We start from the raw sequence: 16,912 nt of genomic DNA on the forward strand, positions 1-16,912 counted from the left end.
TGTCGGCTAAATCCATGCTCAGCCTCTTCGGCGCAAGGGAATCGTGGGGTACGAGTCCTCCGCATGTCTGATACGAAGTGTATATAGTAGCCTTGATCGGAAGACACGGGATAATGTAGATCCCGCAAATCACCATACGATACTGATGAGATCTGCGCCGAATGCAGATTGAACGATACGATGACCAGCCTGTTTGTGCCCCACACGTTAACCGCAGTGTATAATTCAGCAATATGTTCTCCGTTGCCGTCCTCAATCCATAATCATTGAAGGCATCATGAATTTCGCATTATCTCATCTTGCAGTCCTTGCGGCCATATCGCATGTCACTTTGGCAGTCTCTCTGGAAAGTCGCCAAGCGCAGCAGAAAGTCACCATCGACCTGACGAAGAGATACCAGACGATCGACGGCTTCGGTTTCTCAGGCGCATTCCAGCGCGCAAACCTCATCGTCAATCTGCAGCAATCCAAACAGCGCGAGGTTCTCGATCTACTCTTCAACACGACCACCGGCGCTGGCTTCTCAATCGTGCGCAACGGTATTGGCTCCACACCCAATAGCAACAGCGATTTCATGAACACGATCCTTCCCAAATGCCCAAACACACCAGCGGAAGTCACTACGAACTACAGCGGGTACGTCTGGGATGCTAAGGATAGCGGACAATTGTTCCTCAGCCAGAGAGCTCAAGAATATAGCGTCAACACCTTCTATGCGAATGCATGGAGCGCGCCTGGATGCATGAAGACAAACAACCAGGACACCAACGGCGGCCAGCTCTGTGGTGTACGTGCGTCCCCGAGGTCCCCTCATCGCGTCCGCTAACCTGCCCCAGGTCTCTGGTACCAATTGCCGCTCTGGAGATTGGAAGCAAGCCTACGCGAACTACCTCGTCGCATACATCAACTTCTACGCATCCGCCGGCGTCAAAGTAACACACCTTGGCTTCCTCAACGAGCCCGACTTATCCACCTCGTACGCCTCAATGCAATCATCCGGCACCCAAGCCGCCGAGTTCATCAAAGTCCTCCGCCCCACACTCGACCGTGCGAACCTGACTTCCGTCGGCATAAACTGCTGCGAAGCCACAGGCTGGAACGTCGCAACCCAACACGCTTCGCAAATCGCCTCTGCCGGCGCCGAAAGCCTCGTCTACGCCATCACCTCACACGAGTACACTTCGCGCATCAGCGGCACCATGCGCACTGCCGCTCGCGTCTGGCAAACCGAGTACTCAGACCTGAGCGGCGGTTGGAGCACAGCCTGGTATTCCAACGGCGGTGCCGGCGACGGCTTCACCTGGGCGAACACGGTCTTCAACGGTGTCGTAAACTCCAATCTGTCCGCGTACATCTTCTGGGAAGGCGTCCAGGACCGCGCTACGAATAACAATAACAACGAGAAGCTTATTCTGGTTGATGGCCAGAACTACCAGGTTAGCAAGCGGCTTTGGGCTTTCGCGCAGTTTCGCGTCGTTAGGCCGGGTGCTGTGAGGGTGGGGGCGAGTGGTGGGGCGAATGTCAAGGCTGGTGCTTTTGTTAATGGGGATGGGAGTGTGGCGGTTGTGGTTATTAATTCTGCGGCGGGTGCGCAGAGTGTGGGTGTTGCGCTGGCTGGGTATCCGGATGTGAGGGCGTGGTATACGGATAATACTCACGATATGAGTGTTGCGACTGTGACGGTGGGCAGTGACGGGACTGCGAGTGCAAGTGTGCCTGGTAGAGCGATGATCAGTTTTCTGTTCAAGAAGACTGCGAATGCGACGATGTCGTAAGTTGGGTGGTGGGTGTGGAGAGTGGCCTGGGCGCGCTAGGCGTTCAAGCTCCACCGCGTGAAGGCGCCACTTCCGCGTGACATGAGCTGAGGTCACATCTTCAATCTCGAACAAACACTGCGTTATCCTTCGCCTGTCGTCAAATGCCATGTGCCTTCGTAACTGTCCCGTGGATTTTGTGAGGCCCCTCCAATACGAGGCGGCACGCTCACAGCGCGCTGAATGAAGCCAAAGCGCTTTCTTGACCCCGCTCACAGCTCGGTCCTTCTCCCCCAAGAAATCGCATCACGCGTTATCGCATCGTATTCGGACAGCAACATGGCTATCTTACGATGCAGATCGGATTTTGCGAGAGAGTTAAAGCAGTCACCGCCATAACGGCCAAGGCTCGGTCCGCGAGAAGCCTACATTTCTCCGGTGGTAGTCCGCAATGGGGAAAGGGGCCGATAGCTAATATTGAAAAGTGGACACTATCCACGATCTCCATGCTGGTGTTTCTATTTCCTGTCCACACGCAGGGCACATTGGGCAACCTGACCGTGCTATACGAAGTGCGCATGAACATCGACATGTCCCGAAAGCTTCCAGATAAAGCTACGGGCTTGGTGTTCGTACAGATATAATGGTCATCGTGGCTGCGATGCCAGACACGCATCCCCCTCACGCTCGCTTTAAAAATGGGTAAGATCTCGTGCGCCATCGCGGCCCTTGTTCTGGGTGCGCAAGTTGCCGTGTCAACGCCCATTCATTCTCGACTCCAACCGAATGCGATTGTACAACGAGCTGCAAATGACACGCCTGTGGCAGGCGGCATCATGCCCGGTGCCTACATTGTCGAGTTCGCGAATGACAATGAGACACCGGAGTCATTCTACGCGTCTCTTGCAGCTAGCGGCGTACAAGTTGAACCTCGCATGGACCTGAGCTTCCGTTTCTTCAAAGGCGTCTCGTTCCAAGTCAAGAGGTCGAGCTCGAACTCGACTGGTGGGGACTTTCTGCGTCAGATGAAGGCTCAGCCCCAGGTCGAAAACATATGGCCGACGCGCATTACCACACGTTCGGGCGAGGAAAGTGTTGCAGCACCCTTCCAGCAGAAGCACAACAAGCGGCAAACCACCTCCGAGCGTACCTTCTCTCCTCATGTCATGACCCAGGTCGACAAGCTGCACGCAGAGGGCGTAACCGGCAAAGGTTTCCGCATCGCCATCGTTGACAGCGGCCTCGACTACACCCATCCAGCACTCGGCGGATGCTTTGGTCCGGGCTGTCTGGTAGAAGCGGGGTACGATTTCATCGGCGATAACTACATACCAGGCAAGACAGACCCTGAGCCCGATAACGACCCCATGGACAACTGCGGTGGACATGGTACCCACGTTGCAGGCACCATTGCCGCTCAGCTCGCAGGCAACAAGTATGGCTTCACAGGCTCTGCTCCCGGAGCAAAGCTGGGCGCATACAGGATGTGGGGCTGCACATCGACTTCCACAAACGAGATCGAGCTGATGGCATTTGCTCGTGCTGTCGAGGACGGCGCAGACATCATCTCGTACTCTAACGGCGACGAGTCAGGCTGGGCGCAGGATGTACGCGCTGTCATCATCTCCCGCATTGTCGACTCTGGTATTCCTGTTGTGATATCGGAAGGCAACGGCGGAGGCCAGGGCATGTTTTACGCTTCTACACCGGCAACGGGATACAGCGTAATGGGCACGGGAGCGGTGTCCAATACGAAATTTCCCACGTTCCTTGAAAGAGGCTCCTACACGACGGGTGCTAATGCTACCAGCAACGGTACGATCGACTTCGGCTTCTTGATGGGTGTACCCGAATTTGCTGCCGACACGACACTCCAGCTGTGGTCTGCTGCCGATGTGGATGACGCTTGCAAGCCCTTGCCCGATGATACACCAGATCTGAGCCAGCGCATCGTGCTTCTGGAGTTCAAGGATGCAAGAGCAACTCAGTGCTATCCACAAGACCAGGGCGCCAACCTCGCTGCAAAGGGTGCACGATTTATGGTCTACTATGAGCGCAGCAACCTCACGATGCGGGACGAGCCATACGTCTACGCCGACGGGATCGAAGGAGTAGTCAAGGCTGTCCCATACGTTGCTGAGCGTTGGCTTTCCCTCCTGTCGCAGGGCAGCACCGTCTCCGTGACAATACCCGCAAATGGTACCCAAACGCACCTCGAGGAGCTTGAGAACAACGAGACCGGCGGATATGTCGCGGGTGAGCTGAGTAGCTGGGGCCCAAGTTGGGAGCTGAGCATGACGCCACAGATTGTATCACCCGGAGAGAACATCCTCAGCACGTATCCGACGGCTTTGGGTAGCTACCGCGTCATGACTGGTACCAGCATGGCAACGCCGCTGGTCGCAGGTGTCTACGCAATGCTTGGTGAAGTGTACGGCAAGTTAGAACCAGAGCGACTTCGCAGGATCCTGACGCACACGTCCAAGCCACTTGCATGGCATGACGGTACGAATGCATACCCCGACATCCTCGCTCCAGTCGCCCAGCAAGGCGCCGGGCTGATTCAAGCGTGGAACGCTGCCCACACCACTCTTGAGCTCGATGTCGACAGTCTCATGCTGAACGACACGGAACACTTCGTCGGTACGCGAACCTTCAGCATAAAGAACACTGGCTCCACCGACGAGGTCCTCGACTTGGGCCACCGCAAAGCCGTCACAGTATACACTTTCCAACCCAACGTCCCCGACCTACGTACAGGCGTGTTCCCCAACCCCGCCGTTGACTCATGGGCTACTGTCTCCTTCTCCTCCTCCCGCATCAACGTCCCCGCTGGCCAGTCCGCCAAGGTAACCGTCGACATCACACCACCCGCAGGTGTCAACGCAACCCTACTCCCCGTCTACAGCGGCTTCCTCAGCATCGGCTCCAAGCTCCACCTACCCTATCTAGGCGTCGTCGGAAACATGCGCGACGTGCCCATCACAACGGCCGACAAAGTCTACCTCGCGCAAGGCTACTCGCCCGCGCCCGCGAACGTATCCTACACCATCCCTAGGCCAGATCCCGAGAACCCGCCCTTGACCGACCGCGGTGACATGCAAAACACACCGAATGTATACGTTGGCACTATTGTAGGATCGTCGTTGGTGCGCGTCGAGGTGGTGCAGGAAGACAAGGTGTTGGGTGCGTTGGCTGGATTTCCGCAGACGTATGTTGCCAGAGGTGAGGTGCGCGCGTACTTTAATGGGTTGATGGCGGATGGGACGGTGCTTGATGAGGGGGCGTACAAGATGAAGGTTAGTGCGCTGCGCATATTCGGGAATGAGGAGCGTGAGGAGGATTGGGATGTTTTTAAGTCGGTTAGTTTTAAGGTGAGGTACGCTGTGTAGTAGCTTTGCGACGTGGGTTCAAACTGAATTGATACGTTCTGAGAATGTCTTCATTTCACTCCTTCTACTTTGGTCAGCCTTGAACATGCACGATAGTTTGCAAAGTCCTGTCGCGTGGTCACTTTCAAGGACAGCGGCTCCGATGATGTACACTGTATCCCTCCTTCAGGTAGCGATATCATAGGCGTGTGGATGCGGGCTCTTGCTCGCCCGCCGGGCAGATAGACTATTTCCAGCGCGGTAACGCCATGCGCGACTTTTTCTGGAATATTACGCCACGGCCCGAAGCCATACCCACGGCGCCACAACACCGCGCTCAAGCGACTCACGAACGGCTTGTATCGCTCCGGAACTTTCCTTCTCCGCAACTCACCCGGGCGTCGAAACGCGCTACATCGACCACTGCCGGCGGTATCACGTCATGCTCTGCGACAACGACTGGCTCAACGCACGCAAAGCTTTAGTCCCCTCCACCCTGAAGGCATACCAACGCGCATCCTCTCCCCGCATCCTGTTCGACCCCACAGACTCTATCCGATGTCCCAGCAGCGGGCATCGCAAGCGTGGACAACGGCCTAGTCTCCGCTCCTCAGCCTCCTTCGCGCGATCTGGTACAAGCCGGCGTCAGTCTTGGCGTAAGGGTCGTGCGATTCTGACATTGAAGGGCTACGAGGTGCGATACATTGTGATCAGCGGAACCAAGGCCGTTGAGAAGAGCGCACGGCGGAGCAGCGGAGGGACACGATGCGCAATCGCATTGCAATCAGGAATGACGTCGAGCGGATTAGTGATGGCGCCTTGGGGACGCATGTCATGTCAGGCCCACTGGGGCTTCGCACGCTGCCGAGCACGCTACCACACGTCTTACCTAACGACAACAGCTGCCCCAGATTGAGGCTCTGCGCTACCATCCGTACCTTGCAAATGTTACCTAACGACAATGCCTTTCCCCAGACTGCCGCTCCGCATCCTCCGAACTCTTTACATAACAGCAAATCTGCCCCAGATCGCGTCCGCAGCACTGGGTCAGCCCTGGTGTCAGCTTGCTTCCGTGCTGCTTCAACCTGCTTCCAGAAGCCGTGCTCACCGGAGTGGTTGCGTAGCTGCTTGTCCTTTGGCTCGGGAAGGTAGTCGAGTGCGGAGGAGGCCCGTTCTCCACGTGCTCCCTTCCCGAGTATTCCTCCGATACCCTCATATCCAGCGCCAATACTCGGACATATATCTCCATGTTGCGCAAGTCTCTCCGCGTCTTGGACGCCCATCGCAATAGATTCCTGGAGTTTGATACGACCATGTATCAGCTTGCGGCATTGCGATATAGCATTTCAGGTACTATACCAGCACACGACCATCTCGGGACTGTTGCGGTTTGGTTCATGGTGTAGCGATACAGGGTCGCATGACAGCCCTGAGGATCTGGATGCTCAAACTACACCTGTAGCGTGCCTGTGTACCATTGCAACCTGTTCACTAATGCGCCACTTCCACGCGACTCCGACCTCCTCTATATGCGCATGCTATCTCTGCAATCTCTTCGCGCACCCACGCATATCATCGATATTGACACAATTCATTCGAAAACGCGACAAGAATGACGCATTCTCGTCATTTCGCTATCTCGGAAAGCATTGTTGAACAGATCTCAGCGGACCCTCGTCCCACAACGTAGGCCCAGAAATCCACAAAAGATAAGCGTCTATTTCACTTGGTCCGAAGTGCTTCGGCCCTGTTCCGGTCCTGGCGCGCGTGCTTGTCGTCGCGCGCAGCAGTGGTGGGCGGCCTTGTCGCGAAGCTTGCCCACGCCACCTGGGAAGCCACGACCGATTGCGCTCCCCCAGAGTGCTCTCGAACGCGCTCAACATGCACAGCGCGGGCGCTTGACACTGGTGACATTCGACGATGCAAAAAATGGAGTCATTTTACCGGGTTGGGCCTAGGTCGGCAAAACCTCGCTGTACCTGCACACATTTTTTCGCGGCTTAGTGCGGCTCCAGGCCAGGTTGCCTCGGTCTTTCGCGGCTCCACGCCTCTCACGCCAACGTGAAGCATCAACCACCAGCGTCCACTACCGCGAAACGACCCACGTACCTGGGGAAACAATGCGCGCGCGGCGACCTCCACATCGTTCCTGGGTCTGTGCCAGCCGATGTCGGTCGGGCCGACGATTCTTGCATATGTAAATGGCAGACGGTCGCCCTTGGAGGCAGGTCTCATTCTCGTGCGCCATCTCCTCTTGATACCCAGGAACACTCATCAGGGCGACATGGGCTTCTCCAACGACAAGATCAGCGACGACAAGATGGGCAACGACCTCGAATACGGCGCCCAGCTCAAGCCTGAGGACACCAACCCAACGGGTCAGACCGATGCCGTCTTTGGTGAAATCGTCGAGGGAGGACCCAACTACCGCAGCGTATGTTCCCATACTATCATTCCTACCCAACGCATACTGACATTCTGCAGGTCAGCTGGTGGGGTTCCTCCGTCATCATGATGAAGACTCAGATCGGTCTCGGTGTCCTATCAATCCCCGCTGCATTCGATGCTCTGGGCCTCATTCCGGGTATCATCTCGCTGCTTGCCATCGGATTGATCACCCTGTGGTCTGGATACATGGTCGGCACATTCAAGATGCGTCACCCCGAGGTGTACGGTATCGAGGATGTGGGACAGAAGCTCTTTGGGCGCACAGGCCGCGAGGTGCTCGGTCTTGCGTTCGCTTTACTGTGGACGTGCGTTGCTGGCTCCGGTATGCTGGGTATCTCGATCGGCTTGAACTCGCTGTCTGAACATGGCACGTGTACTGCTGTCTTCGTGGCTGTGGCCGCCTTTGTGGGCTTCGCCATTGCTTCGATCAAGACGTTGGGCAAGCTCTCCTGGATTGCGTGGGTTGGTCTTGTTGGCATCATGTCAGCTATCATCACCCTCACCGTCTCAGTCAGTCTCCAGGACCGCCCCTCTGCGGCGCCTCAGTTCGGCCCCTGGGAGTCTGACTTTGAGCTTTTCAAATCGCCTACCTTCGCTGAGGCATCGGCTGCTCTTTCCAGCATTGTCTTCGCCTTCTGCGGTATCCCTGCCTATTTCAACGTCGTGTCTGAGATGAAGGACCAGAAGGACTACTTCAAGGCACTGTCGCTGTGCCAGTTCGTCATGACTTCGATCTACGTCGCCATCGGCATCGTTGTCTACTACTACTGCGGATCATACGTCGCTTCGCCTGCGCTGGGATCCGCCGGTGTCTTGATGAAGAAGGTGTGCTATGGTCTTGCGCTTCCGGGTCTGCTTGCCTCCGTCGTCCTGGTCACTCATGTAAGTTCCATCATCCCTCCTCCGTCTTTTCTTTGCGAACAACATACTAACCTCAAACAGCTCGTCGCCAAGTACTTCTTCATCCGCACCCTGCGCGGAACCAAGCATCTCAGCCACCCCACCACCAAGCACTGGATCACCTGGTTCGGCTTCACCGCCGCCGTCTCCCTAACCGCCTACGTCATCGCATCCGCAATCCCCGTCTTCGGCGGTCTCGTATCGCTCGTCGGCGCACTCTTCGGCACGCTCATGAGCTTCCAGCCCATGGGCTGCATGTGGCTCTACGACAACTGGCACCGATCCAACCGCGACTGGAGGTGGAAGGGTATGGTCGCATGGTCCGTCTTCGTCATTGTGTCTGGCACGTTCCTCCTCATTGGCGGTACTTATGGTTCCATTGCCGGCATTATCGACTCATACAACAAGGATGGCGGAACCAAGGCTTGGACTTGCGCGGATAACTCCAACTCCAGCGGTGGTCACTAAGCGTGGCCTGTTGGAAGGAGCGTCATGATTGCATGGTGCGATAGTCCTGTTTTTTAGCGTTGCATATGCACGATTCGAATGTATATATCATACCCTGGCTCAATATAAGCCGTATCTCAAGATTTAAGTTCATTGACTTTGCAAAACTGTTGCCTTGAGTCGTTTGTTGATATCTTCTCTTTCGAACGAAAGGTAAAAGTCGAAACCGGCGACTGCTTCTGGGAGACACCGCCATCATGCGCCGCGGTAGTCGCCCAAGCAACGTTCGATTGACAGCACATCGCCACCTGGGGAATTCTCATGTGCGTGGAATCTAGTCTCGGGGCGTAGGCGGCATTCGCGTCGATGCGTTTGCAGTGTCTTGGGCGTCGAAAAAAAAGTTGTTGATGTTGTCCTTGGTAACGGGGTCGATGGTAGAAGGAACGGGGCGCAGAGTTGACGACTGGCTTTCAGCAGACTGGATGTAGGAAAGGTAGATGTAAAGCTTGAGACTGAGAGCGAAACAATGCATGGAGAAGCTGGAAGGAGAGACGCGGAGCTTGATAACGTGCGCAATTACATAGAAGACTAGATCGCGGTATGCGCAAACCACATGGCGACAGCACAACAACCTACCTGATTCTACTAAATGCCTTAAAGCCAGATACTTATCCTCCTTCTCCGGGTGCAACGGCAACGGGCTTCTTATCTACGTGCGCTTTTGCGCCCTACGCCTTCACACGCCCTACATGTACTCCGCGTCCACGCCTTTTCCCGCAGGAGATCCCCGCGGGAAAAGTGGGTCCCACACACCGACTTCGCACCACGGCACCTTCCCTTTCGTTCACCATGTCTGGAGAGACCTTCCCGTTTCGGTCGCGCTTTCCATGGCCCTTATCTGAAGGCACATTATTGTTCGTCGTGACTTTCCTTGGATTGCCGAGATATCCATGGATGGGTGAGGCACGTGGTGACTATGCGATGGGGGTTTGTTTACGCTGCGGGCTGCTTTATAGCTCGCGTGCGACCCGGGGAGCAGCGATACTAGAGGATGCGGCAGCAGCAAGATTATCGTTCCAGGCCACGATCCGGCTGCAGCTGATTATCTCGCTGCTAGCACACGTGTCCACGTGGTCGCGCGTTGAGTTGCGGGACCGGAGCCTCCCAAGGTCGTCGCGACTAGCCTCACTACCGCCTTCCCTACCAGACACAACCTTGCTTCAGCATCTGTCAACGTCTTTGTCTGGGCGACGGGCATCGTTCTGCGCATCGCGCCAGTTGCGCAACGGCGGACGCATCTACACATCAAGAGGTGTTTGGATGCCCTAAACGAGAAGCACATTCCCCCGACACTCGCTGAAGACCTGGGTGCTGGAGCACACGCTCGACGACAGCCCGCCAGGCCAAGTCCAATGTCCTGATCGCACCCATGATATCGTCCATCCCTCGCCCAGCGCAGGTGCTGCTGACATAACAACTTCATCTCCCCATTCGAGACTCAGGCCTCAAGTAACCGCAGCCGCTACTCCCCTAGTCGCACGCGCGCTCGCAGTCCTCAGACCACATCCCTAAGACAACGAAGACAGTCACCCTTCTTAGCTTAATTTCGTCGCGCTGTATCGGACAGTTTGAGGTCCATGTGGAAGCTTTACACGAGAGTATGTCGCTGACTTCCAGGTAAGGTGCAGCATGTGTTTCTCAAAACGCCCAAGACACGCTCGTCACAGGATCGCTACTACCTAAGTAAGTGGGACCAGCGCTGTGCAAAACAGAACGACTGTACAGCATGACATTATGACAAACCTGGGGCGACTACCAAGTCGTCCAGAATTCAAAGAAGATGGTCAAAAAGCGCTTGCATGAACGCAGCGAAATCCTTCCAAGAGGTGCATTTCGCCGGGGCGGCGGTGCACTGGCTGCGCCGTGATGGTAGTGTTCCGACGGTGTTCAATGCAGCTGGATAGCATTAGCCAAGTCTGCAGCTGGCAGAACTCGGTGTATCGCACAAAGGCTCGGCATCTTGCCGACATCCGAACTTGAGAAACGGCTTGTTCTTAAAAGGTGGAATAATCAGACGTTCTCGGGTTCCCTTACCGACAACCCTGGCTTTGTCGTGAGTCGCAAGTATTGGAAGGCTCGCCAAGACGACTGCGACTCTCTCGCAGTGATCCTTCTTACAACGTTCTATCGGTGTCCGTAGTTATCATTGGCTAAAATGTTGTGCTGCGCCTGACTTCTGCCTGGCTGAAACCATTTGTAACAGGGAAGTCGGCCCTACGTATGTCACAAAACCGAATCGGCCCTACAGTTGGACCATGCCAAGAAGTCCAGAAAGAGCCGCATACTGGAGCTTCGATTCATGATTGGTACCTCTGTCAGAACGCCACTACGGGTCGAACGACAGCCGCAGGCACTTTTGCCTCGTTACGGGCGTAGTCGTGACCCTCTAAGGCTTAGACTGAGGCTGAACGACATGGTGACATCGGCAGTACCCGTTTCATGGGCATGAAACGGGCACTAGCAAGTCACGAGATCGTTCTTCGCGACTCATCCCTTCATCTCGTCGCTTCAGTTTGCATAACCCCGAATACCTCGAGATGTCTACCATGCCAAGGGAATGCACCTGGGGAGAGGTTTTGAAGACGTGACGTGCAGGGTGCACCAGGGGCCACTACATCCTCGCGGACCGATTGAGAGCTCGACTTCGCAGTATAGTGCGAGGGAACGGTGACAGCACCCAGATCAAGTTGAAGGATTGCAAAGGTACATAAGGCGAGATCCAGTCGTTCACATATCCATCATCCATTCAACTCACATCGCCTTCACTTCTTCACTTCATCTTCTCAACACTCTCCACTTCACTTCTTTCGCTTCAAGTCTGTGACTTTTCAACAACACTCAACATGCCTTCTTTCACCACCATCGTCGCCGCTCTTGCCGGCTGCTCTGCTATCGTCAACGGCGCCGCCGTCCCTACTCCTGAGGCCCGTGAGAACAGCCTCAGCAAGCGCGAGCCAGTCCTCGCCACCATTCTCGTCGCGGCTGGTACCGCAGCCGTCAGCGCTGTCGTCACCAAGGCCGTCGACGCCACCGCCAAGTTCATTGGTGACGTCCAGAACTTCGATGAAGCTCGCGAAGCCTTCACCCAGCAAACCACCAAAGAGATGATGGCCAACAACCCCGACCCTGCCCGCTTCCAAGCCGCCGCCTGCTACAACCAGGGCTTCTCGGTCGCTGACCCCGCCAACATCGACGGCCAGAACTCTGTCAAGTTCGAGCTTGGCCTTCTCAACACCGACTACGAGTGCATGTACATTGCTGCTCCCAACCAGTTCTTCACCGAGGGTGACGGTGGATTCATCAACGTAAGTTCAAGCTATGCACCGAAGCTTATGAAAACTTCGACTAACAGCACACCTAAAGCTTGCATTCGAGCACACCGACCGCTGCACTTTCGACGAGGCTACCGCCGATCTCACCTGCGTCTAAGCGACAGTGTTTCTAGAGGAGGATGTTGGTTGGCGAAGTTGAAGGGGAAGAATTGGGGGCGAACTCTTGAAAAGGTTGAATGTGGAGCATGAACATGGCCGTTGATGTGATCGACGTATACAAAGTAACGTTCTCTTCTTTGTCCAATAGTAAATTAGATCTTTGTGCTCCCACACTCTCTTCCTCATGCACGTATTCATTCGTGAGCATACTCCTGGCCAAAGAAGCAGCTATTGCGACACCCCATCTCTCTCATAAGGAATTCCTAGTCCACGACATACTTTCCGAATGCTTTCGTAGCCACCTTTCGTTCAAACATGAGATCCAACTCTTCGTAAGTTCTGCCTTTCATTTCAGGAACACGGAAATAACACCAAATCAGACATGGGATGCCGAGCCCACCGAAGAAGAACCCAAGCTTGCCACCCAAATCGGCTGCGTCTGGGTTGATCAAGTACGGAATTGCGACAGTCATGATGATGCCGACAAGAGCCTGAGCAGCGGTTGCAACGGCGACAGTCTTCGAGCGTACCCTTGTCGCGCTGACTTCGCAGAAGATGGCAAAAGCCACGGGTCCGACGCTCCAGTTGTAGACAGAGTTCCACACCAAGAGCCTGCAAAGTTAGCGCAAGATTCAACGTCAGCATGATGCGCACTTACAATGAAGACTTCGCCCATGTCGCGCCTGTCGTAGGTACGAGGTCGAGTATACCCACAAGAAACATGAGGACCGTGAGGATTGTGAGCCCAACACCGAACAGCGTTCTTCTCCCAAACGTTTGCATCAAGTACCATGACAAAAGCACGCTGACCCAACCGATCGCCATGAAACCAATGCCCATGTTGAACGCTTGCGCGGTCTCAAGACCAGCGAGGGTGAAGAAGTATGTTCCGTAGTTGATGAGATACACACCACATAGGACCTGGGTAGAATACACCCCAATCGCAATCTCCGTTCGGCGCCAATTGACCTTCTTGAAGACGTCGGCATAGGTACTACCCGCTTCCATATCATTCTCCAGTCTATCCGTTTCCATGATCTGTGCGAGCACAGCCTTGACGTTGACCTTGGCGCTCGTGAGCCGGCGAAGAGACTTCTCGGCGTCTTCGAGCCGATTCTGACGCACCAGCCACCAAGGACTTTCCGGAGCAAAGAACATTCCCGGGAGGATCACCAAGACCCAGAACCATTGCGTTGCGAACGGAATCGAATACGCCCAGTGGGACTGAATATGCTGGGTTGCAGCCGCAACTCCGTTTCCAAGCAACTGGCCGGTGACGAAACAAAGATTGACGTAAGAGGTCGAGACACTGCGCATGGCCAAGGGTGATACTTCCGATGCGTAGACAGGTGCGATGACAACAAAAGTGCCCAGCACCAGCCCAGCAAGAAGCTCTCCAGCAAGAAGAACTTGAAGCGAGCGAGCGAAGAATTGGATAAACACCAGGCCCGCGACAGCGATGACGCATGCATTGAACGTCCTCTTGCGCCCGTACCATTCCAACGGATAACCCGCGGCCAACGCGCCGACGACTTGGCCGATCGGGTTGCCCATCCCGAGTCCCGTCTGCCATGCAGCGGAGATGATGTACCCGTCCCCGAAAGCATAGCCGAAATCTTTTTGGAAAGCAGGTACTGCGTACAAGTTGCCGAGAAGCTGGGGATCGAATGCTGCACGCTTGTAAGTCATATTTCAGACGTTGGTGGACTTCCTCGTACATAGCATGATCACACCCAGGCTGAAGTAGAAGGACCATCCTATTGCCTTGGGATAAAGAGACAGGGCCTCCCGAAAGGTGAGCGCATGCTCCTGTTCGACGACTTCGCGGACTTCTTCTGCGGCGATCGAAAGCTTCGGTGCCGTACTCGCGCTCGATTCGTCCAGCCTTTTCGTTGTGGTGGCCATGTTCGGCGTTGAGGTGTTTGCGCCGCGTTTGACCAAAGACGTCAAGGCGTAAGATGTAGAAGCTTGTGAAGCCAAGCGCCTTGCTGAGCTTATATCAACATCTCTGCCGGTTCATGCACTGATACGCGCTTATCAGTTACACGGGGTTCTGCTGCCGATGCGGGGTTGTGAACGGAAATCGGTCCGCTTCTGGCTGAGATACGACGCTATCGTTCGCTGCACATCCTCTATGCGGTTTGGACGTGGGCCAAAGTCGCATTTGTTGGAATGATAGCCAGGATGAGCTGCGGTGAGGAGGTGGCCTGGATGTCGGTTGTCAGCCGGCAAGGCTCGTAGGACTCGGCTAGCACGCTTCGCCCCCGTTATCGCCATGGCCATCGCACCAACGCTCGTGGGACACAAGCTTATCATCGAAGCGCTGCGATAGCGCAATATACCACCAAGCGACTACCTCGTCCCCCGGCGCCTCTAGGTGAGTCTGCGCGATGTGGCGTGGATTGCGGCGATGTTGGAATGCGCGAGGGATAGAGCATGCGGTGTGGAAGCGAACAGCGATCCTGAGCACGAGGAAGTGCGCGAAGACGCGCAGTAGAATGTGTGGAACGCGTGGTTAACTGCGGAGACAGGCGGGGGCGGCCGAGTGCGTGATAGTTCGGAGGGATAGTGCTGGACCCTGGCGGCGCTTCGCAGCACGTCGATAGGGCACGATCTGCCGCGCGTGTACTGCACCCTGAATAACGCATCTTCTACAGCCTTCCCGCTAGCCTCGAGATATAGCCGTCGCCTACAATAGATACTAACTATATACTACTTTAACAATAACCGGTCTCTAAACACTCTATAACCTAAGTACACCCTCTACTGCAAAACACTATTATCGCGCAGAGCCTCGCGATATAGCACAGCAGCGAGCCTAGCCTGCTTAATAGTACCGGCCTCTGCCTACTATTGCTTAATAGCAGCAGTGTGCGCGGCCTGTCGACGCTATACATTCTAGAAGGCCTAATAGCCTAACTAAATAACTAACGCTGCAATACTACTAGTCTACTAAAAGTAAAGCTATATAAGGTCTTTAATTATATCTCTAGTATAAGCATAGATAGGTAAGTAGATAAGTATAAGGCTAATAGCTATTAGACTTAGCTAACTAGAGGTAGTTAGCGTAGAAAAGTAATATCTTAGACTAGCTACTTTCTTAATAGATATTATAAGGTAGACTTTATATATAGAAAGATAGGCTAGTTAGAAGATAGCTTATATTTAGAGTTAAAAATAGTAGATATAGAATCTAAAAGAGAAAGAGTTTAGCTAGATTTATATAGAAAGAGAAAGAGAAAGCTAGTATACTAGTGTATAAGGTATTCTTATATAAATTAGATCTTTAATAATCTAAGAATTATTTAAAAAGAGAACGTCTTTTAATAAAAGCTTTATAGAATTATCTTATTATCTACTATTTTATCTTTTACTTATACTTTTTAGTATTAGACTTTTATATAATACTTTAGATAATAGAATTTCTCTATAATAGAACTCTTTTCTACTAAACTAATATCTATATACTTTCTTATCTATACTAATTACTTTATATTTTTATAGTACTATATCTTTATACTTTCTAATATCTATATAAATAGTAAAGCCTATAGAGATATATTCTACTATATAGTATAAGAAGTAGTTAGTATATATTAATATAACGTATATAGTAATAATAACTATAATAGATATAATAAGTATAGACTTAGCTCTTTTCTTTAGATTAGCTAGAACTATAATAGTAGTTATATTTAGGCTAACTACGTTCTTACTACTAAGTAATATTAGATAAGATAATTATATAGATAAGATAACTACTTAGAAACACTAGAAAATAGTAATTTAACTAATATCTAGAATAGTAGTATTAGAAGTATAATAAAATACTAAGCTAGCTAGATTAATATAATACTATAATAGTATATTTAGAATATATACTAGTGTAGAACTATAGTTTAATAGAACTAATAACTTAATAGAGTATTATAGTAAGTAAAACGCTAAGCTATACTAACTATAAAGGTATTTAGAAAGTATACTCTACTATTAGATAGAGAATATTAAATACTAATAAGTATTAAGAACTTATCTTTTAATTATATAATCTTTATAGTATAATATTTATTTAGTATTTAAGCTATTAAGTAAAAAAGTATTAGCTTCTTTATAAGTTATTTAAAACTATAATAACTACTAAAAGAATAGAAAAAGTATAAGGTATTAAGAGATCTAGTAATCTTCTCTTTTAAGTATTTATTTACTACTTCTTTAACTACTTTAACACTAAAGATACTAACCTCTAGAACTATCTCTAAAGTAGAAAGTATATTATTATTTATAATAGTAACTAATAGTATAGTCTCTATAGTTTATTTTAGATACACTACTCTAGTTTTTACTAGTAATAATATTACTAAGTTTCTTAAAGGCTATAACTAATAAGCTAATAATAGAGATCTTTTTAATAAGATAAGAGTCTCTATTCTTCTAGATTATATTAGTAATAAGAATTACTCTATTACTTATATTATTAAGCTCTTTACTAGTTATAAGAAAA

General features: G+C 52.1%; 5 protein-coding genes across 5 annotated transcripts; 4 read left to right on the forward strand and 1 right to left on the reverse strand.

Moving 5' to 3' along the window:
- Positions 1 to 277: 277 nt before the first annotated feature.
- J4E79_011762 (uncharacterized protein) lies at positions 278 to 1,775 on the forward strand (the record flags this gene model as incomplete). Its single annotated transcript, XM_049360590.1, has 2 exons — positions 278 to 787; positions 837 to 1,775. The coding sequence occupies 2 exons, from the start codon at positions 278 to 280 to the stop codon at positions 1,773 to 1,775; spliced, it is 1,449 nt and encodes a 482-aa protein (XP_049204968.1).
- An 815-nt stretch (positions 1,776 to 2,590) lies between these two features.
- Positions 2,591 to 5,146, forward strand: J4E79_011763 (uncharacterized protein; the record flags this gene model as incomplete). Its single annotated transcript, XM_049360591.1, has 1 exon — positions 2,591 to 5,146. The coding sequence occupies one exon, from the start codon at positions 2,591 to 2,593 to the stop codon at positions 5,144 to 5,146; it is 2,556 nt and encodes an 851-aa protein (XP_049204969.1).
- A 2,263-nt stretch (positions 5,147 to 7,409) lies between these two features.
- On the forward strand, positions 7,410 to 8,941 carry J4E79_011764 (uncharacterized protein; the record flags this gene model as incomplete). Its single annotated transcript, XM_049360592.1, has 3 exons — positions 7,410 to 7,559; positions 7,610 to 8,455; positions 8,516 to 8,941. 3 exons carry the CDS (start codon positions 7,410 to 7,412, stop codon positions 8,939 to 8,941), a joined length of 1,422 nt encoding a protein of 473 aa, XP_049204970.1.
- Positions 8,942 to 11,823: 2,882 nt separating this feature from the next.
- J4E79_011765 (uncharacterized protein) lies at positions 11,824 to 12,409 on the forward strand (the record flags this gene model as incomplete). The annotated part of the gene is made up of 2 exons (XM_049360593.1): positions 11,824 to 12,285; positions 12,344 to 12,409. 2 exons carry the CDS (start codon positions 11,824 to 11,826, stop codon positions 12,407 to 12,409), a joined length of 528 nt encoding a protein of 175 aa, XP_049204971.1.
- Positions 12,410 to 12,674: 265 nt separating this feature from the next.
- Positions 12,675 to 14,316, reverse strand: J4E79_011766 (uncharacterized protein; the record flags this gene model as incomplete). The annotated part of the gene is made up of 3 exons (XM_049360594.1): positions 12,675 to 13,023; positions 13,070 to 14,081; positions 14,130 to 14,316. The coding sequence occupies 3 exons, from the start codon at positions 14,314 to 14,316 to the stop codon at positions 12,675 to 12,677; spliced, it is 1,548 nt and encodes a 515-aa protein (XP_049204972.1).
- Positions 14,317 to 16,912: the final 2,596 nt, after the last annotated feature.

Source organism: Alternaria viburni (assembly GCF_023758015.1).
Source record: "Alternaria viburni strain BMP 2772 chromosome Unknown scaffold_48, whole genome shotgun sequence".
Lineage (NCBI taxonomy): Eukaryota > Fungi > Ascomycota > Dothideomycetes > Pleosporales > Pleosporaceae > Alternaria > Alternaria viburni.